The sequence below is a fragment of the Agrilus planipennis genome, unplaced genomic scaffold, assembly GCF_000699045.2.
Source record: "Agrilus planipennis isolate EAB-ADULT unplaced genomic scaffold, Apla_2.0 scaffold228, whole genome shotgun sequence".
Lineage (NCBI taxonomy): Eukaryota > Metazoa > Arthropoda > Insecta > Coleoptera > Buprestidae > Agrilus > Agrilus planipennis.
This window is the reverse complement of record NW_020439016.1, coordinates 12,107-38,706: the sequence shown is the minus strand read 5'-3', so window position 1 is coordinate 38,706 and position 26,600 is coordinate 12,107. Positions and strand designations below refer to the sequence as shown.

Here is a 26,600-nt window from a genome sequence, read left to right as displayed (position 1 = left end):
GTGTACAAAATTTCATGATAGGTTTTACCCGCGGCTTCGTTCAAGCTAAAATCCTAAATGCGTGTCAAATATTTTCGACGATCACATAAAACTAATCTTTCCATCCCTGGGAAACAGTTGTTTTTGCTTGGATAAAAGGTACCTTATATCCTTTTTTATACTCCTAACAGTGTGTGTACAAAATTTCATGATAGGTTTTACCCGCGGCTTCGTTCAAGTTAAAGTCCTTAATATGTGTCATAGATGATCGACGACCCCATAAAACTAATCTTTCTTTCCCTGGGAAACAGTTGTTTTTTTCTGGATAAAAGGTACCCTATATCTTTTTTAAACCCCTAACAGTGAGTGTACAAAATTTCATGATAGGTTTTACCCGCGACTTCGTTCTCGTTGAAGTCCTAAATACCAAGATCGACGATCTTATAAAACTAATCTTTCTATCTCTCGGAAACAGTAGTTTTTTTCTTTTGGACAAAAGGTATCCTATATCTTTTTTGTACTTTGCCTTACAAAATATAATCTCCTTGGTCAATCATTAGAAAATTATACGAATGACTAAAATCATTAAATGTTTTGTAAAACTAAACTGCATTTAATACAAAATATGAAAAGGGGATTACGGAAAACGTCTTTTCTTTTGCTAAACAATATTGTAAGAAATTTATTGATTCGAATTAAAAGTGTTGACCAGTCTTCCCATTTGTTTTCAAAATATTGATTATCCTTAATGTAGATATATAGGTAATCCAAAAAATTAATTAAACTGGTGGTTAGTGCATCAGAAATTAAGTTTATTTCTTACATTTTTATAAAAAAGAATTCATTCTTCAATCAGTATTCGTTAATTATTAAATTACTTACTAATTTCTCAAAAATTGTTCGGCTTTTCCACTACGTTCACGCAGAAATTCACATTTCACTTAAAAAGAAATGGCACTTGATGGATTTGCAGAAAATAATCTGGCTCCAACAACTTACAATATCAGTATGTAACACATAAATATTTCTAATCGTAAGTAGGTGAAGGCAACAGCAATTATTTTATTAATATGTACATTTCAGGATACCGCTTTATACATATATATATGTATGTATACATCAACTAATAATGCATACCCCTTAACTGACTTGATTCATTGTTGATTGTAATTAGATTATTGAGGGACGACATGGAAAATATGCATAATAGCTTCATTTTCATTTTTTTGATGTTGAAAAGATAAGTTCTTCTATAATAAGGTATTACAGAGATTTAAAAAATTATAAACTTTATTTTCTTCTAATTTTACATTTCACTAGACAGGTACACATATGGTGTTTTAATTTTTATAAAATCATTGATATTATTCATTTTTCTGTTCTCATTTTGTCATTGAAACAGGGATCAATAATATGGATCCTTCATAATATCAGGATTGTTGGTCAGGTTTCTGGCACAAGAAGAGATGTACTTACGATTACTTATATATGTACAATACTTAATGAATAGGGACTCAACCTCAAGAACTCGAATCTTTTAGCCTGAAAATTTCACAAAAATGTATTTATCATATGTTTGAAAAAAAGATATGGTTGACACCCTGAGAGGGCCTAGCAAACTCACTAAGTTCCTTGAAAATGTCAATGGGAAACTTTCGGATTTATTTTTTTTTTTCAAAACTATTTCATGATACGTTACATGCACCACAAAACAATTCTCTCATCTGCGCCATGTTTTTTAGACTCCTCCCATTTAACAGATCCCAATACGCACGTTTACGTTTCATGTACAATTAAAATAAACTTCCCATAAAAATAATTTATTTAAATGATTATGTAATGTTAATGTCCACTTTGTCCATTTGTAATATTACTTAATATAAATCAGTACAGCATGTACTTAATATAAATAAAAACCGTTCAACGCTTTGAATAAAAATAAATTCCTACTATGAAACAATAAGAACTTTGTCAGTTATTCTAAATGTTTATCAGGTTCTTTGTCAATTACTCTAAAGAACCTTTTCAATCCTCTAAATTATTGTGCACCGTATCTAGGAAAATGACAGGTCATTTATTTAAATGTGTCATTTATACGGTAGGTACAATAGTTATATCCAATAATAGGTTAATGTAACTCGTGTAAGTAAAAGTGCGTACTTTTATTCAGATGGGTAGAAGAAGGTCTGTTTCAATATCAGCAAAAGAAGAAACATAAAATGGTAGTTTAAACGAGAAAATAAATGGTAAAGCTCGATTATTCGATTGTATTATCAAATACTCGATATTAGACAGTCAATAACCAAAAATTAGATACTGTAAAATAAATAAATCCGATGGTCACTCACATCAACTAATTGCACGTTATTGTTACGCTATTTTACTTTTCAGAAAATAGTAAAATTTATTATACCCTTTTTGAATAGAATTCTCCTTTGAATGTTTTGAAGCACATCATCTACATCTAAACATTTTATGCACAAAAAGCGAATTTCTGTCACTTAGGTAAAAAATAAAAGGAAAACAAAAGTAGCTTTTTAATATGCCGCTAAAACGTTTATGTTTAACAGATTTTTAATCCGCTAAGGTCACGACTACGATTTTAAAATGTTTATAAAATTTTTAGAAAAATAAAGGTTGATTGAAAATGTTATTATAATAACAACATAAGTTTTTACCGTCACAATTTGCAATTAAATAAAAGATTGCGGAATACCCCCCGCTTTGACATGAATATTCAACACTAGTCATTATTGCTCAGTACGTATAATATTATGGTATGAAAATATATGTAGATGCAGATAATGAGCTACATAATTACCTAGTCGTTGTTTTGTGAGTAGGTGCCTAAATAAGTACATATATATCTGAATAAATTTCACCTAATATCTTAATTTCAAATTAACCACTCAACGACTGCTGTATTTACAATTAATTAAATTACGTACGATTGAATGTAATTTCAATTTTTACTGCTGCACTGGCATGGCTATTTAATAACATACACATTACACAAACGTGACGTATTGTGTGTAATAAAAATTGTTGTAATTGCAACAAAATTGCAAATTAACTTTATAAACTGCAGTATTCAAGTTATTATACGAAATTAAATACTCTTTGTTTACATTAAAACTATTAAAGAACAGAGAATTTTGAAAAATATGATACAAGTTTTCGTAGAAATAAAATATTGGTGTTAAAACAAATAATTTCAATTTTTCATTAAAATTAATGATAAATGGGAAATATTTTCTTCGTTTTCATCACTAGTGTCCGAAATTCTTGAACAAATGATAATTATACTGTTTCAAGTGAATAAGCAATAAAACTGCCACTAATTCACCGTCCTTGCCTAAGCTTAGCAGGAATTACCTACTTATTATGGCACCAAGCATGTTTTCTTGCACTCTTTGGGCCTTCAAAGCTCAAAATACATAGTCTGAAAGCTTAGAAAGAATAATTCAATATAATTGCAGCCTGCTTGAAAACATCACGAAGACAGAACCTCTGTATCACTATTTTTCTGATTCTAGAGTAAATTTCGCATCATAATGTTTATTGTTTTGGTAAACTTGTATGCTGAATTGAGTGGTTAATTGCGGTTCCATTCATGTATCATAATCTATTTTCTCTGTTATTTGGTTCTGTGTGGTATCCATCATATTTTGGATATTCCTATAAGCCTAATTGACATAACTATAAATAGGGTTAACCAACATAGCTATGACAAGATGCTCTACAGGGATATTCAAAACACAAACTTAAACATCCAAAGCAGATGAGCGTGCATGGAACCACAGTTTACCACTGTCGAAAAGCTACAGCGTCTAAATTCTACATAGTACATATACTAAGAGGTGGGTCGGGTACTCGGGTACCGACAGATCTTCCACATATTTTCGGGCCGGGTACCAGATAACAACGACGAGTAATTCTACCAAAGAAAGAAACAAACCAACACCACCAATAATAATTTAATAAATATGGCAAAATACCTACCTAATTAAAAATGGGTAATTAAGATTGTATTGAGTGAGACAGGTCGTTTGTCCTAATTTTTATTATTTATTGATTATTTTATATTAAATTATTTGTTATTTTGATATAATTATTGTGTTTATTTTTTTTTGCAAGTCCGCTAAAACGAAGACATGAACCATTAACCGTAGTGGGTTTGCCGGGTACCCGGTTATCCGATCCTCGGTAAAATTACTATCCGTCGTTTTTATAATATATACTATAGATTTGTCAAAACTTTAAAAATTATTTTAATAGCTCTTACAAAAATGTTGTCAAAGCTACGAAAAGACCGTTCTTAAGATTCTCAATTTTTTTTTTGAAAACAGAAGTTATAGTAGACCTTGTGGAAACTTTATCTGAAAATTGTATTTATCCAAAAGTAAATACTAAACTCCAATGAGGAGTTCAATGGAGACCTCGAATATTTTAATATTTCAGTGAATACTATAACAAATTGACTTCAAGTGCATCCTTGAGTCAATCCATTACTATTAATTATTGCACAAGTCGAATGACTACAAACTTCTAGACTAACTATTCTATAAATCCATGTCTTTTATTGAGAATTCCGACCATAAGAATGAAAAATCGCGAGTAGGTAATTTATAAATTTTATAATTTTCATACACGTTCATATTTCAAAGTTTCTCAACTTTTGTCGTGCACCCCAAGTTTTATTTTAATTTCGTAATATAATATAGATAAGTAATTTACAAGAGGTTTTCCGAGATTTCACTGCTAGAGGTAACAAAGTAGGTAACTTTGCGCAACTTATTTCAAATAAAGTCATGCGAATGAAAGTTTCCTCTTTACTATCTAATGTTTCCCTGGTATTATGAGACGAAAGGGGCAGCTTTTATTATTGGCAAAATTAATATAATTATAGTAATTTACTCACTCAAGCGTGTTAGAGAGATCGTAGTACGTGTGTTGATAATGAGGTGGCATAGTTTGTTGCTGTTGCTGTTGTGGTAAATGAACTTTAGCTTCGTCTAACGATAAACAATTTTGTTCATCTTCAGGCACCTGAAGGAGTCGCGAATACGGTAGTTCCTGTACCGAAAAATTTCGAGCTACCATGCTACTACAAAACCATGGACTCTCCCGTCCCGATGGTCACAGTAGCACTGAAGTGATAGGTAAAAAAACGCGACTGACACGAACAGGTAGTATAAAGAGTTGTGTACAGGTGCAACAAGGCGATGATAATAATCTAATAAGCGCACTAATGATGGCAAACGACGGTAACAATGGATCGCTTCTTCCCGCCAAAGTGTTTATATTCAATTGTCCGCGGGAGGAGTGACTAAACAAATGGCGCGCATGTACTCAGCCGTTCCTGAATTGCACAGGCTGGCGTTTAACATTAATGGGTAAACCGAAGTCATCCAACAAACCAATCCCGACAAAGCTCATTGTTTTCAGTGGCGTGGCGAACAATTGAAAGAATTAAGACATTAGTTAGTTCTCTCATCAAAGATATCGTTGACCGCGGTCAGGTGTGTTACTTATACACGAGGGCCGTTTTCTTTAACCTCCAATTCGCCATAAATAAAAGTCAAATGAATTCCTAAAAAAAGCTCTTCTATTCCTTGTATTTACCAAATCCTTCTTAATATTTAGTGCTTTGCAACTCTAAGGGATGGAAAATTTTTAAATTATAAATAAATAAATAGTTAGGGATGTGGGCTGTTCTAGTTTTAGGGAAATGCGAAGTTTAGCTCAGGATAGGAAAGAGTGAAGGTACGTGTCCAACCAGTCTTAGGACTGACGACCTTATGATGATGATGATGATGAAATAAGTACCTGTTTTATTTATTACCATAAGTTGTGTTCACTTCTGGTGTAGTCTTCTTGAAGATTGAGGCATTTGTCTAGTAGACAAGCTTTCCAATTCCTTCTTCATCAAATGTTGCCACCAATGAATTAAAGATTCTTGACGTTTGGAAACGCTTCCTTCCTGTCTGCTTCTTCAGTTCAGGGAAAAGATGGAAGAGCAACTCGGCGCAATGTTGGGATTGTAAAATGTCCCATTGAAATTATTCAAAGAATCGTTGGGTTGCAGCAGCACTATGAGAAGAAGTATTGTCATGAATCAGAAGAATTTCAGAAGTCAGTTTGTTTCTTTTTTTGGTTTTCAATGATCCTCTGAACTTATGCCGAGCGACTTCCAACTTTTCTCTGCCTTTCCAAATTAACAAGAATTGTCTAGAAAACGTCATCATTGGACTAAAATTCATGCCTCAATCGTCAGGATAATTATGTGGAATATAAGCGCTACAATTTCTACCAATTTCGGTACACAATAATAACTTCGTATCTACAAATTCAATATACTGAACAGCTTCTAATTTTATGCAAAGCCTTTTAAAATCAGGAAACAGATGCATCAGCAAATATAATTGAACAAAATTCCAATTTACATAGACAATAAATTTCAAATTCCACCTTGAAGAAAAATCATTCGTTAATAGGGATAACAGAACTGAAATATACGCACTCAATACATGATAGGGGAGATAGGAGATAAGTTTGCGTAAGGACTTAGTTGACATATAGTTCCAATTACTCGGAGATACACCATTCACTATAATTTCAGTCCGCTTGGAAACATCACGAAGGCAGAACCCCTATATCACTGTTTTCTTGACTGGCGAGTTTTGAGTACAGCATACTTTTTTTTGTTCTGGTAAAGTAAAACAAAAATACTGGTATACAAGGAAAAAAAAAGTAGGGAAAGAGCGAATATAATAATAGGAGACGTTGCTGATTTAAGGTATCTAGGAAGTCAGATAAGTCATGACGGAAGGAGTAATAGGGATATAAAGCAGAGGATAGCGCAGGATCGAGTCGCTTTCAATAAAAAGAAGTCACTTTTACGCTCACGAACGATTAATCTAGAAATTTGAAAAAAAATTGTTAAAGGTGTATGTTTGAAGCGCGGCGCTCTATAGGAACGAAACATGGACAGTGGGCGCGGCGGGAAAAAAAGGTTAGAAGCGTTCGAAATGTGGTGTTGCAAGGGAATAATGAGGATACCGAGGATAGAGAAGGTTAGAAATGAAGAGGTATTAGAAACAATTAGGAGAACACAGGATTCTATGGAAGTCAATAAAAAATAGGCGAGATAGGTTGGTAGGACACCTTCTCAGGCATGAAGGTCTAGTCAGAGACATATTAGAGCCAGAAACAGGAGTTAAGAGGAATAGATTAGATTACTGTTCGCAAATAGTTAAGGATGTGGGTTTATAGTCTTAAGGAAATGCGAAGATTAGGATAGGAAAGAGTGGAGGAGCATGTCCAACGAGTCTTAGGACTGACGACCTTAAGATGATGATGAACCTGTATTGAAGCGCTGCTCATAGCGGTTTTCGAAAGAGTGGTAACCGTGGTTCCTTGTATGTATCATAAATTTCTGACATTTGGTTTTGTGTGGTTCTCATGCATCATATTTTGAATATTCCTATGGAGCTACTTGGCATAGTTAAAAATGGGAAAAAAAACGGCCCTACAGGGATATCCAAAACAGAATCCTAAACATCAGAAACAGAAGAACATGCATGAAACCACAGTTAGCTACTCTTTCGGAAACTACCATCAACAGTTCCCCAAGTAAATCTATAAATTTATCAGAACAAAAATGATGTAGAAATTTACTGATCGGTCAAAAAAAAAAAAATGAAACACGGGTAGGTACCTTATTTCTTCTTCCACGTATTATTATTATTCAATACGGTACGACAAAAGTAAAATTGTGGAAAAATTAAACCATCCTTTCTAAGAAAACTCCTTACAGACATTATTGAACTTTAATTTCACAAAACAATTCTTAGTCATAAAGGAATAATTAGAGACATACTAAAAGCAGAAACGGGAGTTAAGAGGAATAGAGATAGATCTAGATTAGATTACTGTTCACAAATAGTTAAAGATGTGGGATGTTCTAGTTTTAGGGAAATGCGAAGAACCAATCTTAAGACTAACGACCTTATAATGATGATAATGAATAGAAATTTCTGAATTGCAGCAAGTAGGTTGATCGGTGTTCTGTAGGAATTTTCTACGGTGTGCTGATGATAGCCAGATAGAAAAACTTGACCAAGAAAAAAACTTAAACTACTTTGATCAATCGTAATTCTCACTTCGGTTCGGCTCGTGCAATCTATCTTATCTATTCTATTTCAAAAATAAAGAACAGTTCTTTTTTTGCTTGCACGTTCTTGCACACCACTGTTTCTCTGTAGGTACTTACAGTTATATGTTATTATATAAAAATTGTCCTTCGCGCTTTTTCTATTACTTAATAATAATACAACTGCATGGTATTTGTTCCATACAAGTTTTTATGCTTCGACGCATTAATTATCTCTTCTGATACGCCCTAAAGAAACAAAGAAAGGTTTCCTTGTACATTTTCCTCGCACATTTCTCGCATATTTCAATTATTAAAACGGGAGTTCCGATAACATAGTAATAAAAAAAATATATAAAATGCAGCATGTCTGAATATTTTTTTTTTCTAGTTAACCATTAATCACGCTTACTGCTAATTGCAATCAACTAATTGATATTTGATCGTAACATTTTTTTAATTGTAAAGTTAAGATGCAGTTATCCAGTTTCTTAAGGCTTGCTCTTAATGAGATAGTAATGAAGTAATGGCTGATAATTTTTAATGAGAGGGAAAAAGTGTTTCTAACTCCACAACTCGGTATTTGTATGCATACAAGTAGAGGAATTTTCTGATTCTGAGGAATGATCAAAAACTGATAAAAATTATTGCGAAAAACATCATTCGGAATACAGGCTATTTATCGCCATCTAGTGGGTATTCGCTGCTACTGAATTATTTCGTGACGAACAATTTGACTTGCCAATTATACGTCAAAAAGAGCATTGTTTTGATAGATTTGGCATATTTGATGTGAGTTATGATTAGTAGCAAATGAGTGATTTGACTTTGAAATCGCCTCTTTTTATCACCCCCTCTATTATTAAGGTATGAGACTAATTGTTGGTTACTTATCGACCAAGATATGTAGGCATGTATACGTTATAGACATATTATGCCAAGGAAATATTTAAAATACCATTTGAAAAAATATTGGCTTATTACAAATTAATGTGAAACATTGTTAACGTTTTATCAAGTTGTGGTGGAATATAAAAAAAATGCCCATTCGTATGTTAAGCAGGATTTGTTACGTAGCTAAATACTATGTAAATTTGAATACGTAAATAGCATTAACATATTGTGTACAAAGAATTGTCAAACTATTTGAACATGATGAGAGTCTGAATAAAATTTATGCACTTAACCAAACCAAGCAAGATTAATGACTAGAGATGACGTTTACCACGCTGTTTGTAGTAATCTGGTAAAATCTTAGTAGTTTTCGATAAGAAAATGGATTTTAAACGATTCTAAAGAAAGTTTGATAATATGTTTTCTGAATCCTAATCCAAAATCCCAATGCCCAGAGGTTCCAAATATTTGGAGTTTCTGACTTATGGCCTTCCAAACTTACCTACAACCCAACTACAATTCTGATGCAAGTTTTCGTAATAAGCTGTGTTGTAGTGGTACTAGAAAGAAGGAAGAAATTAGAAATTATGGATGTCGTATCTAGGAAGTCAGATAACTCAGGATGGAAGAATCAGTAGAGATATAAAACAAAAGATAGCGCAGGGTCGAATCACCTTCAATAAAAAGAAGTCACTTCTATGCTCACGAACGGTTAATTTAGAGATTCTGAAAATATTGTTAAAGGTGTACGTCTGGAGCGCGGTGCTATATGGGTGCGAAACATGGACGGTGGTCCAGGCGGAAAAGAAAATGTTAGAAGCGTTCGAAATGTAGTGTTACAGGCGAATGACGAGGATACCGTGGATAGAGAAGGTTAGAAATGAAGAGGTATTAGGAAGAATTAGTCAATAAAAAATAGGCGAGATAGGTTGGTAGGACACCTTCTCAGGCATGAAGGTCTAGTCAGAGACATATTAGAGGCAGAAACAGGAGTTAAGTGGGATAATGGTAGACCTAGATTAGATTACTGTTTGCAAATAGTTAAGAATGTGGGATGTTCTAGCTTTAGGAATGTGAAGATTATCTCGGAACAGGAAAAAGTGGAGGTGCGTGTCCAACCAGTCTTAAGAGTGATGACCTTACTATGATTATGGATGTATCTTAACTCTTGAACCTCCTAATTTAATCTAAACGCTGGGGGTCCGATCACTTTTGTCAAATAAAATAAAATAAATGAAATAATTAAATTCGGATTTCCTAAATATTATCTAAAAGGGAGTAGGACGATGTTTAGATAGGTCAAGAATTAGTCAGAACTTCAGAATCAAATCCAGTGCTTTAAAGACTTCACTACACCCAATTAGAGATTTTTCGAAGTTATGCCCATTGAGACTTTTGATCGGTATGGTTCAAAGAATATTTTCTCAAAGACTCATTACAATTACATTTGTACTAAATGTCAGAGAATCTTCGTGGTCAAAAAAGTATATGCTTACATTTACGTTAGTTTAGTTGTATAAAAGTCTGAATGTGGTAGAGTGCAACATTGCAACGACTATTAGAATATCAAGTTTGACACTGACATCATCTTTGTAGTTGTTATTATTATCATTATGAAATAGCGATTAATTGTGATAATAGCACTTTAAACAACTGGGTTGAAATTCACCTTGAAATACCGGTTCTATATAATAGTAATATATAATTATAATTACCAATTTGAAATGCAATTGCGGCAGAAATGTGTATTAATTGGCTAAGCAATTCCAACGTAGTCGTCGAATTTACCACAACTTTTGTTGTTGAGCCGATGTATAGAAATTAAATGCGAAACGTTGCACGTGCTGCATTTGCTTACACACATTGACCCCTCCGGGGGTCATTTCGTGAAAGATCGCAAAGTAAACAAATAATATTTTAACAAGAATACGCACATTCGGTGATATTAATTAATTTAATTGAAGTTTCTTGCAACCACAGAAAGCAGGGATCTGTGCAAGTGTTTGCAAACATTTTTTTTTTCTAAATTGTTTGCTCTTGTTATTGAAAACTTTTTTTTTATGAAAATATTACTGTAAAAAAATTCATCTTTTGGACATTTGTACAGTGCGTTGACGCTGGGATGACTTCTACTTATGGAGCAGATCAAATGGTTTTTCCATCTTTCCATGACGTTGTTGATTTGATGTTTTCGCCGTTATGGTTCTACGTACTCTTATCTATATATGGTCATTTTTACCAATTGATTTACAAAGTAGTAATCAGAAAATTCTTCCAATTTTTGTAGCTGCGGAACATCTTCCACTATAATAAGCCACTCGTTTTCTAGTTCTTCTAAAGCAAAGATAGATAGTTGCGGGCCACTTCGAAAGCAAATCATAATTCCGCGGGCCGCATATAAAATTGCATGTCTTCGTATTAGATTTACAGCCACCGTTGACTTTTTTTAACTCATAACTGTAAACTTATTAATAAAACAGGTAATATTTGTCATATATTCGGAAGAATATTGTTTAAAATCAAAGTTATTTCTTTCTTATAATTTCGACAGTTAATTTTTAACAATATAATTGCACAAATAATGCATTCTTGGATGAGGCTATTCGCCGGATTCGTACGGATGACTAAGAAACTATTCATCGGTACTTAACCGGTATCTAACAAGCTATTCACCGGTAGTTAATGTTTTCTGCCGCCGAATTTACTTTTTAAAAACGCTTTTTATTTTTAAGATTGAAATTCGACTGGCTAAGAAAAACATGAGCTGCTGCCCCGTTGAAAGAAAACAATAATACACTATGTGCGTTAATTATAATTCAATCAAGATGTTAACAGGTTAACAGTGGAACAACAACTGATTTTAATTAATCACAATTATTAACATTACATTTCTTATTCAATATCTTAGTAAGCTAATTAGTATCAGAACAATGCAATTCCCTGAAGAGATTACCATTCTTACATGCGTTGCATGCTGACGTTGCGTCTTATAATTGTTATAAAGTATTTTAGATATCATAACTCGGTACCCAAATTTTGTATGAAACGTTATTGATTAATGGTTTAAGTTATCCATAAAACACCTTCTTCATGGTTTATGAGACTATAAGACCAATGAACTTAATGCATCCAGACCTTGAAAATTATTTAAGGTGAGGTGCTCATAAAATTTTGTGTTTTACACATTATTGAGCCATAACGAACAGAGGTGCCTATGTCAAATTCAAAACTTCCATATCTCCAACCAAAAATTGAGGTAAGGTATTTTTATACAACGGATATACCTGAATGTCTAATGTTTATTCAAAAACGAAGAGATGACGTTTATACGCCGAAATATACGGTAATTAAATCTACTAGTTTAAACTTAATTAAAAGTTTAATTTAATCTTTATTAACTTCAATTATTTAAAATAAGTGCACGAATTTAATCTTCTTATTCAAAGTTAATGCAATTTACAATACCAATAAAGCATTCTTTCTGGCAGGGTACCGGCGAAAAGCTTCTTGTCGTCGAAAAAGCATCGGTGAATGACTGGTAGGTACAGTACCGATGAATATCTTCTTGGTCACCAGTACAGTACCAGTAGTTAGATACATCGGTTTTTTTAATGCATTGATTTTCACTATATAAACTGTATATTTTGTAAAACTATGATGAATCTCGCAGGCCGGAAAAATGTTCAAGGCAGGCCGCGGGTTGGTCACCCGTGATCTCCGGGAATGTATGCCAATGTAGTACACTTCCTTATATGTAACCTTACTTCCGAATTGTTTTTATAGTCTTCATTCAGTTGCAGTTTTCGTCATATATGTTACTGGAAACATGAAATCTAACAATTGTAGGTATACAGAAATCAATAAAATATTGTTTCAAAGATTTTTTTAAGCACACATATCCTGGGAAATGTATATATTTCCTAGGAATTGTATGAAATTTCGATATTGTACTAGGAAATGTGTGAATAAAATGACTTGACCCTCCCCTTGCTCCGCTATCGCCCCGTACCTATTTTAGGANACCAAGGCTAGGAATAAAAATGCGTCTTCCTAGTCAAGCTGAAATAAAATTGTTATTTGCTTTACCCTTTGAACAGACCTATCGGTTCCATTCTGGCTTTTTTATTAAAGTTATAACCCAATCAAATATTTTGGAAAAAGTTGCAAGATTTTGAAATTGAAAATTAGGCTTTGTATGTTTTGAATAATACTCTGTCAATTAAAAATAATTCCATCTTGGTGTGGCTTCTGATTAATTAATTGGAGTGCTGCATTTTTGTGTAAAATTTAAAATTAGGGATATTTAAATGTGAGTTTATTATATATACTATATGTTTAAATTTAGCGGTTCTCAAGATAGGGTATTCTTCTAATAGCAGCAGCCCTTAAGATAATTTATTCTCCTGTAATCTGCAAAAATTCAGAGCCAAAGAAGTGTTTTGGATAATTTGTATTGTTAAAAAATCAGCACCGATTTTTTGCCTCTAGTTCTGAGGCATTTTCGAAGAAAATGTTTTATAGTCCAAAGGTCTTATTGTTACTTTCAAACTCGTGTGGGATACCAAAATCACGCACCTCGTGAGCTTGATACTGATCTTTGAACAGTTAGAAATCTACCTTGAAAAATCCTCACAACTAAAGGCGAAAATTATTTATAACCCTTCTCATTTTAATTTTTTCCAAAAAAAAAAAATAAGGTTTTGTTTATAATTGAATGAAATATTTGAAATTTTATTTTTGAATTGTTTCAACTTTTCTGAAAATGATTAATTGTCCACCAAACTTCAATAACCTTATGCAATGATATGGTAATTAAAAATTAAGAGGAATACTCACCCCTAATTACCACAAATAATTTTATTTGAGCGGACACGTGTTTCGCCCACTTCATACGTGAGTCATAGTCAAGGGGTGAAATGTTCCAGGAGATAAAGTGTTTCGGGTGTAATGTGTCTGATGTGACACCAATTTCAATGCAACAATCATAAATTGTAACAAAATATGCAAATACTAACATTACAGGAGCCTTGCAAGTAGAACAAAAACTGAAAGATTTCAAATAAGTCCAAGTTTAAGATCATAAATACACAAAACTGTTAAATTTTGCTATTGATATTGTATTTACTATCCACCAAGTCTAACAAGAGAAAAAACAAAATTCTTTTTGAATAAAATTGGGATTGATACTTTACAATCTCACCAGGTTTCTCACATTTTGGAAGTTTTAGAAATATCTAGATAGTCAAGGATCCAAAAACAAATGAGATATTTGTTCTATTTTACGATCATTGATTCCATAAAGTAATTGCCTATCATTTTTAAAACTACTCCAATAATCACATTAAAAAGTTAATTAACTGATAATAATTAGTAAGTAACCATTTTGACCCGATAGTTTCTGTTGGTTATTACTTAAACAGTTACACATGCAATTAACGACAATTTGTGTTTTGTTGTTAAATGTTATCGCGACAATTTTCATTTGCTACTATACTTATTATGCATGTGTACAAATATTGTAGTCGTCTTTTAAAACAGTAAATGTCAATGTTAATTTGAAACGGTGAAATTTTCTATTACTTAAATTTAAAAACAAATGTAGAATTCCGTATTTAAAGTTTTATGTTTTATTTAGGGTGCAGTTTTGAAAACTAATATGAGATTTAAACATTTAAAATACACACATACATATATATATTTTCTAACGACAAATGATTTTAGAAAATTAAAAACAGGCATTTTCTCGGATATCGACACCTTGACTTGAAAAACGTTAATTAATGCTAGTTGTGATGATGATAAGACGTTTTTTAAGAAGTTTCCACTAGTTTTTGAAAAACTATCAAGCATAGGGAAAACAGTAAATTTTTCACAACCTTCATTATTCAAGCATGTCTACTATATGTACAGGCATTTTCTCGAACGTCGACAACTTGACTTGATAAAGTTAAATTGATCATAGTTGTGATGATGATTTTTCAAGAAGTTTGCACTAGTTTTTGGAAAACTATCAACCATGGGGAAAACAGTAACATAACCTTCATAACCTTCTTTATTCAAACGACATCCACAGGGAACATGGAGATGGAAATCATATTTTCGAAATCCAAATCTCTACTTTTTGCTGTCCAAATTTTGGTTAAACAAAATATTTATCCAATCATCACCTCGATATGTCTGCATGTTACAGGCATTTTCTCGAACGTCGACAATTTGACTAGAAAAAGATAAATTAATCGTACTTATGATGATGATAAAACGTTTTCCAAGAAGTTTCCACTAGTTTTTGGAAAACTATCAAGCATAGGGAAAACAGTAACATTTTCATAACCGTCTTTATTCAAACGGCATACAGAGGTAACAGGAAGATGGGAATCATATATTTTTGAAATCCAAATATCTATTTTTCCGTGTCCAAATTGTAGTTACACAAAATATTTATCCAGCCTAGGGTTGCCATCTCTAAAATTTGGAAACCAGGACTAGACGCGTGAAAACCTCGGATTTTAGAGTCCAGAACCCGGACATGTCAACAGGTTTTTTTAAACATAGTCAGTGTAACAAAAAACAGTTGAAAATGTCATAAATCACCCTTTTATTTATTTTCAGACCTTAAAATTAAATTTAGTCATTCTTTATCATCATTTTCAATGTACCTAACAAAACAGAATCTTATTACAGTTTGTTACAAATTGTTTTAATAATCAGTTAGATTTCTTTTACGTGTGTGGCGGGCGGCCCAAGACTTTAAATTTTAAAACCAGGACTACAAATGAAGCCCCCCCCGGACGCTCCCCGGATGCCCTCTAAACTAGGACAAATCCGGGGAAACCCGGACGGATGGCAACCCTAATCCAGCCGCTTCGATATTTTTTTCAAACGTCCGCTAAGGACTTGTCGAAAAGCTTAAATTGGTCCTAGTTATACGTTCAGTTCAAAGCTTTAAAAAAGCTGTAAAATTGGATTAAGCACCGCACATGCACCTCCACTCATTTAGGAATGAAATTAGAATTATCTAATACTTCCCTAACTATTTATAGAAAGAAAATTAATCTTTGTCTTCCTCTTACTACTGTTTTCGCTTCTAATATATTTCTAACTAGCACATCATCTTACCCGATATTCAGTTATTGTTTATAAACTTTGGAGGGTCTAATTAAAAATTAAAAGGAAGACTCACCCCAAAAAACTTTAATTGAGCGGACACGTGTTTCGCCCACTTCATACGTGGAATGCCCAACGCGAGACAGTCTCGCTAATTAGGGGTGAGTCTTCCTTTTAATTTTTAATTAATATTTACCACAATCTCCTCTTTCTACTTTGGAGGGTCTATTAATAATTTTTTTTAAAGTCCCAACCCCCCAAACTTTATTTAATGCTATAAAACAATTTGTATATGTTGGATTAGACATAGATTACCGTAAGTATACATCCAGTTTTTTAAAAGGAATGAATAATATTGACTGTGTAGCTAAAACAGCATCTGATTATACGATCCTAAATAATTTGACTTGCTTTACAAATCGCCTCAATATCAATATTGTAAACAAGATGTCTTCGAACTGTATACGATATTTTGATACGTACCTACTTCAGAAAATTGCCACATCCGTTAAGAAAATTCTAGCACACTACAAACGATTAAAAAGTGCTAGAAAGAAAAGGGTCATTGATGGCTTTAACCTCTTGTACACTTATGTGTGTGTGCATACGTACATGTACCCATGTACACTTAATTTCGAAAAGGTCAAACTGGGATAATAAATAATCTGTTGGGATGCCAAGGGAATGCATTATTCAGTACGATAAGAAAAATCGACTGTTAATAATTCAGTTCGATTGTTATGCATGTTATGATACGAAAAGCAGCGACCCCTTCTCATTTAAATTGTTGCTCGTTTGTTTTGTATATTTCAGGCCGCTAATGAAAATGCGCGTGCATGACCGTTAGCGATGTAATTAACATGGATTAGAGGACGTAGATCTCTGTGGTACGTTTGTGTCCCGGCATCTAATTATCTTATGCGTTCCAATATATCGGATCATGTACACTAAATCGGTTATTTAATCCATCTGAGAGATTATCTGATCGATAAATGAACTTTTTAGGCGAGCATGAAGTTATTTCTCTTTCCAAAAACTGGTCAAACTCGTAGGTATGTAAATATTAATTCGTTCGCCACGTAAATCGAGTCTAAGATTTTTCCTGCTTTTTGCGAGCATGTTTTAAGTTCCCCCAAACGTATGATTACAATATTGCAATTACAAAATTATTTTTTTATATTATACGGTTTTCCCGTCCCTTGTGATACAAGACTTTGCTTCTTGTCAAATTTCATGATTCTAGGTCAACGGTAAGTACTCTGTAGGCTTTGATTCCCTTATGAGTGTCAAAATGTGTGTCTTTTGATTGCGTTGATTGAGAAGTTTGATTTTTTCACAACTCCAAGGGATGCAGACCTGAATATTTAATTTTAATTTCAACTTGATACCTCCATACGTTCCTGACGAAAATGATCTTGGCGGATAGACAAACGCATAAAAAGTGATCCTATATAAGGGTTCCTTTTTCCTTTTTGAGATACGGAACCTTAAAAGTAATCGTTTTATTACTGCATATGCTTTGACCAAAAACAACTCAATAATAATGCCGCAGTCACCGTATTCCGCAAAACTAGGCCCTCGTGAGTTTTTCTTGTTCCCGAAACTGAAGAGGCCCCTGTAAGGAGGACGCTACGCTACGATTGAGGAGATAAGGACGGCATCGAAGGATAAGTTGAACAAGATCACAAATTCTATGACATTGTTAATTACTTAATAGTGGATTAATAGGCAAATATTAATTTGAAATCATTTTTTCGATTTTTTATTTACCCACTACAAACTGCCTCAAATTAATGAGGGAAAAAATTGTGACAACAGCAACAATTTTTTTCCTCATTAATTTGAGGCAGTTTGTAGTGGGTAAGTAAAAAATCGAAAAAATGATTTCAAATTAATATTGAAGATCAAAAAAAATGTTTTTTTGAAGTGCTTCGAGGATTAGAAAAAACGTTGGCGCAAGTTTGGTGGGGATTACTTTGAAGGGGGCAAAATAGATATTCATAAGTAAATAAATAATTTTTGAAAAAATACAAAATTCGCGATACCTACTTGAACAGACGTAGTACTTGGTGCGGTTCTGATCAAACTTTCCTTTTTGAGCTCGAATAGAACGATTGGGCTGTCTGATCTGATTCAGATCGCAGCCCTACTTATATTCTATTCGGAAATATGACAGAGTTGTCCAATTAACTAAATTTCTATCTTGTGAAGAAAAATATATAAACAGCAATAAATGTGTTTATGTATTCAAAAGACTCAGCTATTGAACAAAATTCTTCGCTCTATTATTATGGTATATGTGTATTACACCAGCGAGATACTACAGGGTTTCTTTTCTGTAATGATTGTTTTTGTTTCTTTATAATTCGCTATTTTTATATTTATTTTGCTTTAATAAAATTTGAAAAGCGTTTATTACTTCTTCCGTCTCCAGAAGCCGCAGTATTCTGAAGTAATAATTATGTTGACAACAAAGTTTTATAACTTCAACTCTATATTTATTTCGTTTCTTATAACGGAGCTACTTAAAAATTAAAAACTTCGTCCATTGAATGAAGTATTATTGTTTCTTTTTGCAACATTATCAAGTGTCGACGGACAATGAATGTTTTTTGTCATTGTGCGACATTAACGCAATATTTAAAACGGTGGTCGGTAATGTATTAATTAAAGTGAAATGAGTTTTCATTTGACGTCGTATTCAATTGTGAGTGATGAACCGCATTTCTAAGACCTACGCTCTAACGTGCCGTAATGGCCTGTTATGTAACTCGACCTTAATCGAATAAAACACGTTTATTGCAGTAATGCGATACGTATTGGACAAGAAAGGTAGAAATTCGCATGGTGCCGTTGCTATTTCTTTTCGAAAGGAAATATGCTCAGCAAAAATGTGTACGACGACGATGAGACCGGCGGCGACGTCGAAGATGAGCCTCAGGTGTCGTCTGTCTGTACAGCAGCTTCGTAATGAAGGGTTGCCAACGGTGACAACGAGAATAATAATTAAGAAAAATCTCCGATATTATTATCGACAAGTTTATTATATTTTTGACGTCTCGACTTTCTCGTCCGAAATGAGGAAGAACTATCGCTTTTATTAGGTTACGAATTACTTGTTATGTAAACGAGACATCACCATGTATCGAGCTGTGCTACGATATAAAGTAGCTTACAAGGGCAACTACTAAATTAATATAATTAGAATAAGGGTACAAACTAGAGTGGGTGGACCGGCTTGCGAGTTTCGATGATTGAGAGCCGGATCATAGGTTCAAACATAATGAGGGGGTTCTTAAAATGGAACCAAACTAAGACAAGTCCCTGAAGGAGGACAGCAGCTCTTTCAGTAGCCAGGGTGGCAGAGATCGCGAGGATCGGTATGGCACTCATGCACTGCGATGTGGAAGGCAACGGGAAACCATTACATTATGATATCCCAAGAAAAACACACCAAACTCGAATGATGGCGTCCTCTGGGGTTAAGTACTCTAGACGTTAACTAGTCCCCCATTCGGATATCCAGGTGGGAACTACTACCTCGGGGGATGTCATCATTAAGTGTAATAGGGGAAAGTACAATATTTCACGAGTTGGAGCGTGGAATGAATGGAAGAATGAAACCATGAGGCAAAAAAGGAAAATTTGAGGATTTGACGATTAATTTAGAAATTCGAAAAAGATTGTTAAAGATGTATGTTTAGAACAAGGCACTCTCTGGGTGCGAAACATGGACGGTGGGCGCGGCAGAAAAGAAAAGGTTAGAAGTATTCGAAATATGGTGTTACCGGCTAATGATAAGGATACAGTGGATAAAGAAGATTAGAAATGAAGAGGTATCAGAAAGAGTTTCTTGTGCCCTACAATATTGTTTCGGTCTATATGATTATTAATCTTGTTGCTAACTTAAATAATAAAATATCTACAATGCTAGTAAAGACCTATATCAAAAAGATTTTTTTATAAATCGTTTAGTCTTACTAGGAAATCCCAGTAAAGTGGGACACAAATGGGACTCGTACCTACCTAAATAAATTCCATAAAAGTGAAATACGTAATATTCTGCCTGAAGGATGACTGATGAATTCACAAATTTTACTATAAATCTTAAACTTTATTAAGGGCGTCAGTTATTAGAATGAATGAAAGTGTGGAATCCCATAAAAAGTAGAATCTTACGAACAAATAGTTAATTTTATTTTAATGTCTTATTAAATGTTATTTTAGAAGATATATTTCTACTTGTAAAATTAATTTTCATTAGAAAAAATACTGGAAAGTCAGTCACCATATGAAATCAAACTATATAACCAACCAAGTCATTTACTACCTTATAATTTCACTGAGCAGGTGTAGCTGTAGAAATTGCGATGCAAGAAATTGATTTATTTAATTATTATGTCTATAACAATTTTTGACTTACTTTATTTCAATAAATATTTTAAAAACATTTGATTACAGTTAATGAAAGAAAACTGTTAAATTACTTGGATTTTGGTTAATTTATGTTTCTGATGCTCAAAGTATAAGAAGATCTACTTTTACTCACTTGTCCATGGCAATTCCACAATAAATTAGAAAAAAATCTAAACTGCACTTAAGTTCGATTCTTTTTAAATGACTCATCCTTAACCACAATAGTATAGCAAAACTGGTATTGTAGATAAAATTATATATGTATGAATTGCATTAAATGTTAAACGATAAATGTAAGTACTATTACATGTTGCCGTACATATTTCCTACGTCAATATGTACAGAAAAAAAATATTTTTTGCGCAGTTTTGTTTTAATGGCCTTATTATCATGATACAATGTTTTAGTTTCACCATTACAAATAAAAACCAAACTTATAAGTATTTAATCGAGTGTCGAAGATTTTTCTTGGTTTATTCGAGTATGTTTAAATTCCCCTAAGCTCGGACAAATCAGTTATACATAGATCCTTTTTAGATTAAATGGGAATAATACATGAACTTATATTTCCTAAAGGACATTCAAGCTAAAACAAAAACACTGGTATGCAAGGGAAGAAAAAGTAGGGAAAGGGCGAATATAAAGGTAGAAGACGAAAAGTTAGAAAAAGTGGCCGATTTTAGGTATCTAGGAAGTCAAATAAGTCAAGATGGAAGGAGTAGTAAGGATATAAAGCCGAGGATAGCGCAGGGTCGAGTCGCCTTCAATAAAAAGAACTCACTTCTTTGCTCGCGAACGGTTAATTTAGACACTCGAAAAAGGTTGTTAAAGGTGTATATTTGGAGCGCGGCGTTGTACGGCTGCGAAACATGGACAGTGGGCGCGGCGAAAAAAAAAAGATTAGAAGAAGCGATCGAAATATGGTGTTACATGCGAATGATGAGGATCTGTGGATAGAAAAAATTAGAAATGAAGAGGTATTAGAAAGAGTAGGAGAACAGAGGACTCTAAGGAAGCCAATAAGAAATAGGCGAGATAGGCTAGTAGGACATCTTACGACTGACGACCTTATGATGATGATCCTGTTTCTCTTACAAGGAGTTTCATTCATCATTATCATAGAATCTTCAGTCCTAGGACTTGTAGGATAACCACCTTCACTTCTTCCTATCCTAAGTTAATCTTCGCATTTCCCTAAAACTAGAACATCGCACAACCTTAACTATTAGTGAACAGAGAAGGTTAGAAATTAAGAAGTATTAGAAAGAGTAGGAGAACAGAGGACTCTATGGAAGTCAATAAGAAATAGGCGAGATAGGTTGATAGGACACCTTCTCAGACATGAAGGTCTAGTCAGAGATATATTAAAGACAGAAACAGGACTTAAGAGGAGTAGAAGTAGACCTAGATTACATCACGTTTTGCAAATAGTTAAGGATGTAGGATGTTCTAGTTTTAGCGAAATGCGAAGATTAGCTCAGGATAGGAGGGAAGATGGAGATGCGTGTCCAATCAGTCTTAGGACTGACGATCTTATAATGATAATGAATTTAATCTAGGTCTCTTCTCAACTACTGTTTCTTCCTCTAATATGTCCCTGACTAGACCTTCGTGCCTGAGAAGGTGTCATACCAACCTATCTCGCCTATTTCTCTTATTCTTTCTAATGTCTCTTCATTTCCAACCTTCTCTATCCACGATATCCTCATCATTCGCCGATAACACCGTAGCGCCCACCACGTAAAACATTTAGATCTTATACATGTGTGGTTTTTGGGAAATTCTCCTTTATTAACGAATTCAGAAAAATTTAATTGAAATCACCCTTTTGGCTTATTGTTTTATTCAATTGAACAACTAAAAAACCTTGAATTGTATTAATTCAAAGTAAAACATGTGTTGTATTAATTAACAATAANTGATTTGTTTTAAATTGAAACCAGAATAAAATGTAAAAGTTTTTGTTTCCTTAAATTAAAGAAATATTTTTTTAAATTGTATGTGGATTAATAACCAATACTTAGTGATTTAATTATTGACAATTAATTAATGTTAATCCATACAAAAATCGGCACAGTTTTTACCGGTTTTAGCTTCATTGACTAAAAATACTCAGAATTGTTTACAGTAATTTCATTCATTTAAATATTCTAGAAGTTTTTTTAACATCAAGGGAACATTTCTAATGGATATTATTTAAACAAAATAATAAAATGTTTATTCAATTCATATTAAAAGTAAAATAAGTAAGAAAAAAATGCTTAAGATTCGCAATCATAGAAAGTTTAGTTGATCTTACTAGAATTGTGAAAAAAAATGTTGATCGCAAACAAGTATTATACGTATTCGTGAATAGTAAGCAGATATTTAATGATTATGTAATTGCACTTACCACATTGAAGAATAACCAATAACCGTTCAATAATAAATCACAAAACAATAACAATTTATTCACTAAAGTTGATATAGAGACATCCATAGTTGAATATAACAATGAGAAACATCTCGAAGAATTCGAAAGTTGATCATTTTATAGTTTATCTAAGTTTATCGTAAGTTTATCGTTTTTGAAGGAGAACTGCATTTCTAAATTACTACTTTATTATATTTTACGTCAGAAAAACCACATAATCGTTACTTATTTTATTGGTTTACTGAATCTTTAAGGAAATCGGTTACCTTTCGTAATAATTATTATTATAATTCATTCATTCGATTGTTTTCAACGTAAGAAAAAACTTTATAATACGAACCGTAGCAAGGGTGAACGGATTTAGATAATATAAGCGTGCTCATGTATGTATGTCAATCACGCCAACTAAAAACAAACTGACCCATACAATTTTTCCATTGCCATATCATAATTTATGTACATTTATTTGTTTTTAACTGCTTGGAACTTAACTTCAACTTTGAAATTTCGTTTGGTTTTTTCGATTGAGTTACTACTATTGGTAATTTTTTTTTTCAAGGAAAATGTATTCACGACATGTTTCAAAAGAAATCGTCGTTATTATTTTATTTATTTAATTGCCCTTATTACAGTAGCGAATGCATTTAAGAAGTTTTTTTATGACTATCAAATTTTTTAATACAATATTTGAAATAGATTAGAATTAAATGCAATTTCTTTGGCGCGCGTCTGTTTCTTTGTATGTAATAGGCATTTTCTTGTTAACAGAATATTGAGGTAATTAAAAATTAAGAGGAATACTCACCCCTAATTACCACAAATAATTTTATTTGAGCGGACACGTGTTTCGCCCACTTCATACGTGAGCATTATCAACGCGAGACTCAAATAAAATTATTTGTGGTAATTAGGGGTGAGTATTCCTTTTAATTTTTAATTAATATTTACCACAGTCTCCTCTTTCTAATAACTAAATTGAGGTAATTGTAGAAAATCAATGATTCAACCAGAGCATTAATTTAAAGTGTAAAAATTTGGATATTATTATTTGAGGGCATTTCTGAAAGAGGGAGAGATAGTTAAAAAAACTTTTTTAAATTTAAGGTTAGCAAATATGCCAATTGCTGTCCATTCCAAAAATGAAAGCTTGACTTCTCGGCGCTCGCTGTTTGAATGGATTTTTCATAATTATGTGAAAATTTCGAATTGACGTTTTCATATTTTGAAAAGAAAACTTGTGAAAACATGTTGTAACATTTGTATGAGACATATTCTGTTTGCGGTCGAATTTACTTGAAAATTGCTCTTAATGTTTACGTACTTTGGAAATTTTTAAAAATCAATCCCCAAGGGGTGAAATGGAGTTGGTAGCTGTGTGTTTGGAATCTAAGATGGAAACAAAATTAACAGAGTAAAATAAAACTTTATAGGGGTGAATGGGGAGTTTTATGAAGAAACAATACAGAACTTCCACGAGCGAAGCACGATTGTATAAATAAAATAATAAATATATAAATAATTAAAAGACCACGTAGGGACAGAAAGACAGTTTCTTTTGTTTTAATTGCAGTCAGTACCTATGTATACATAATTTTATTTTTTAATAAAAACTAATGGCAAGTTAGACAACCAATAATGCAGGAACCAAAAAGACTTATTTTATTGGACAGTATTTTAAATCTTTCCATCCTTTTAGACTGTATTTGAATATTATGTAGGGTCAGTATTTAAATCCATATGGTCAGTTTCTTTTGGTGGTCAATATTTAAGTGTGAATGGTCAGTGTTATAAATACAGTCAGTATTTTTATACTGACCTATTGATATTTTTGTACTGACCGTTTAATATTTTTATACTGTTTCAATACAGACCGAAAGCTGATTTAAATATGCATTTAAGGTGCATTTTAAACAGTAATATCTTTTCAAAAAATGATCGGTATCTTTATCTGTTTAAAGAAGAAAACTAAGTAATTTTTTCTCATTACTTTTATTCTTTTGTTTCGTAGATAACCTTTTTGACTTTTTGTTATGAAAATTTTAGGAAGATTTTATCGGATAGATGCCCTTCTGCAGAAAATAACCAATTTCTTTTATAAAAATCTGAACTTTAAATTTTTAGTTCTAAGTATAACACGATTATTAAAAAACTACTGACTTCATTTGAATTGCTTTATTTTGTCTAACAGTTTAATTCATTAATTCACATCGTTTAATTCATTCTGTGCTGAATACATTTTGGTTTTTGTAGTTTTTACGTTGGACAATCTATAGTTGAATTGCGTTCAATATCTATTCTATTCAATATCTATTTGAGACAGATCAGTGACCATAGTCACTAACAATCTATGGTCAGTGACCGACAGTTATCCTTTTTTGTGTATTTATTATCTATGACAGTGACACACTTGTCTATGATGACAGGGGTCGTAATGCCGCAAACTTCAAGTTAAGATAATCCGTGTGGCAAGTGTTTATTGGGGAGGGAAGTTATCAAAAATTAGTTATTTCCTTTAAAATAAATACCATTTCTGTACGAACAAAATGTGAATGAAGAATCATCCAAAAAAAAACATTATCATAATTTTAATATTGAAAACCAATTATCAGAACGTTTGATAAACGTAATTAGGTTACACGAAAGAATACATAAACAGATTTTGTATTTTCAATGCAGGTAAATACATATTTTATGTAATGTTTGCAATCCTCCAACTCAATTTGCTTAAAAAGTTTTATTATTAAAATATTGACCAATTTTTGTAATAGGTATGTACTTCAAGAATTTTTTGCAATTTATGTAATTCAAAATTTGATTACTACTATGAAAATCGTTTTTCAGGGTTTAAGGTACCAAATTATGACTAGTGCACGTAATTAATAAATTATGCGATTTAATAAACAAGAATTAATCACTCTTGCTACTCAACCTTCAACAAAATTTGAAAAAGAAGGAGTGCTATATATAAAGGAAAGACAAGAAGGGTTTTTCAGGAAAACTGAGAGTAAGTTCTTACTTTTTTAATGTACATTAAATTAATTAATGTGGTAAGGCATGACCCTACTGTTGTGATGTTCTGTTGTTAACTTGGAAAGAATCGTTAAGCATGTCTTAATAATTTAATAGCATTGTTTCCATTTTATTAACATAATGTACATAATAATAAAATCATAAATGTATATTCTAATAGTGAGAAGCTTTAGTTGTTTAAATGTGTAATAAAAACGACAAAAAACCTTTTATTAAATGGATTCAGGTAATTTACTTTTAATCTGGCTAATTATCCATTCCTTTAAAAATTTAATTGCAAGAAAACTCAACTTTTGTGGTATGTAAATAAAACTGCATAACATAATGGATAAAACAAAAATACAATTTTATTAAAGTTATAACCCAATCAAATATTTTGGAAAAAGTTGCAAGATTTTGAAATTGAAAATTAGGCTTTGTATGTTTTGAATAATACTCTGTCAATTAAAAATAATTCCATCTTGGTGTGGCTTCTGATTAATTAATTGGAGTGCTGCATTTTTGTGTAAAATTTAAAATTAGGGATATTTAAATGTGAGTTTATTATATATACTATATGTTTAAATTTAGCGGTTCTCAAGATAGGGTATTCTTCTAATAGCAGCAGCC

At 32.4% G+C, this 26,600-nt stretch overlaps 2 protein-coding genes across 12 annotated transcripts in view; one reads left to right on the top strand and one right to left on the bottom strand.

Annotated features, from left to right (window-relative positions):
* Positions 1–23,347, bottom strand: part of LOC108740742 (protein cycle) — a 59,159-nt gene extending 35,812 nt beyond the window's left edge. Inside the window, exons 1-2 of one of the 9 annotated variants that reach the window (XM_025976223.1) lie at positions 22,941–23,347; positions 5,809–6,688 (exon numbers count right to left, since the gene is read on the bottom strand). Coding sequence is in view for 5 of the 9 variants with exons in the window: in XM_025976219.1 (XP_025832004.1) it covers positions 4,901–5,082 (182 nt within the window). In the remaining 4 variants the exon portion in view is untranslated. Of the gene's footprint in view, positions 1–2,927; positions 3,056–4,900; positions 5,338–5,808; positions 6,751–22,940 lie in introns of those variants that run through there. The other 8 variants (XM_025976225.1, XM_025976221.1, XM_025976222.1 and 5 more) reach the window with 8 other exon arrangements.
* A 2,026-nt stretch (positions 23,348–25,373) lies between these two features.
* The window catches only part of LOC108740740 (type I inositol 3,4-bisphosphate 4-phosphatase), an 11,238-nt gene continuing 10,011 nt past the window's right edge, over positions 25,374–26,600 (top strand). For all 3 annotated transcript variants that reach the window (XM_025976216.1, XM_025976215.1, XM_025976214.1), the window contains exons 1-2: positions 25,374–25,637; positions 25,803–25,965. In XM_025976216.1, coding sequence (XP_025832001.1) covers positions 25,848–25,965 — 118 coding nt within the window. In that variant the 5' untranslated portion in view covers positions 25,374–25,637; positions 25,803–25,847. The remainder of the gene's footprint in view (positions 25,638–25,802; positions 25,966–26,600) is intronic.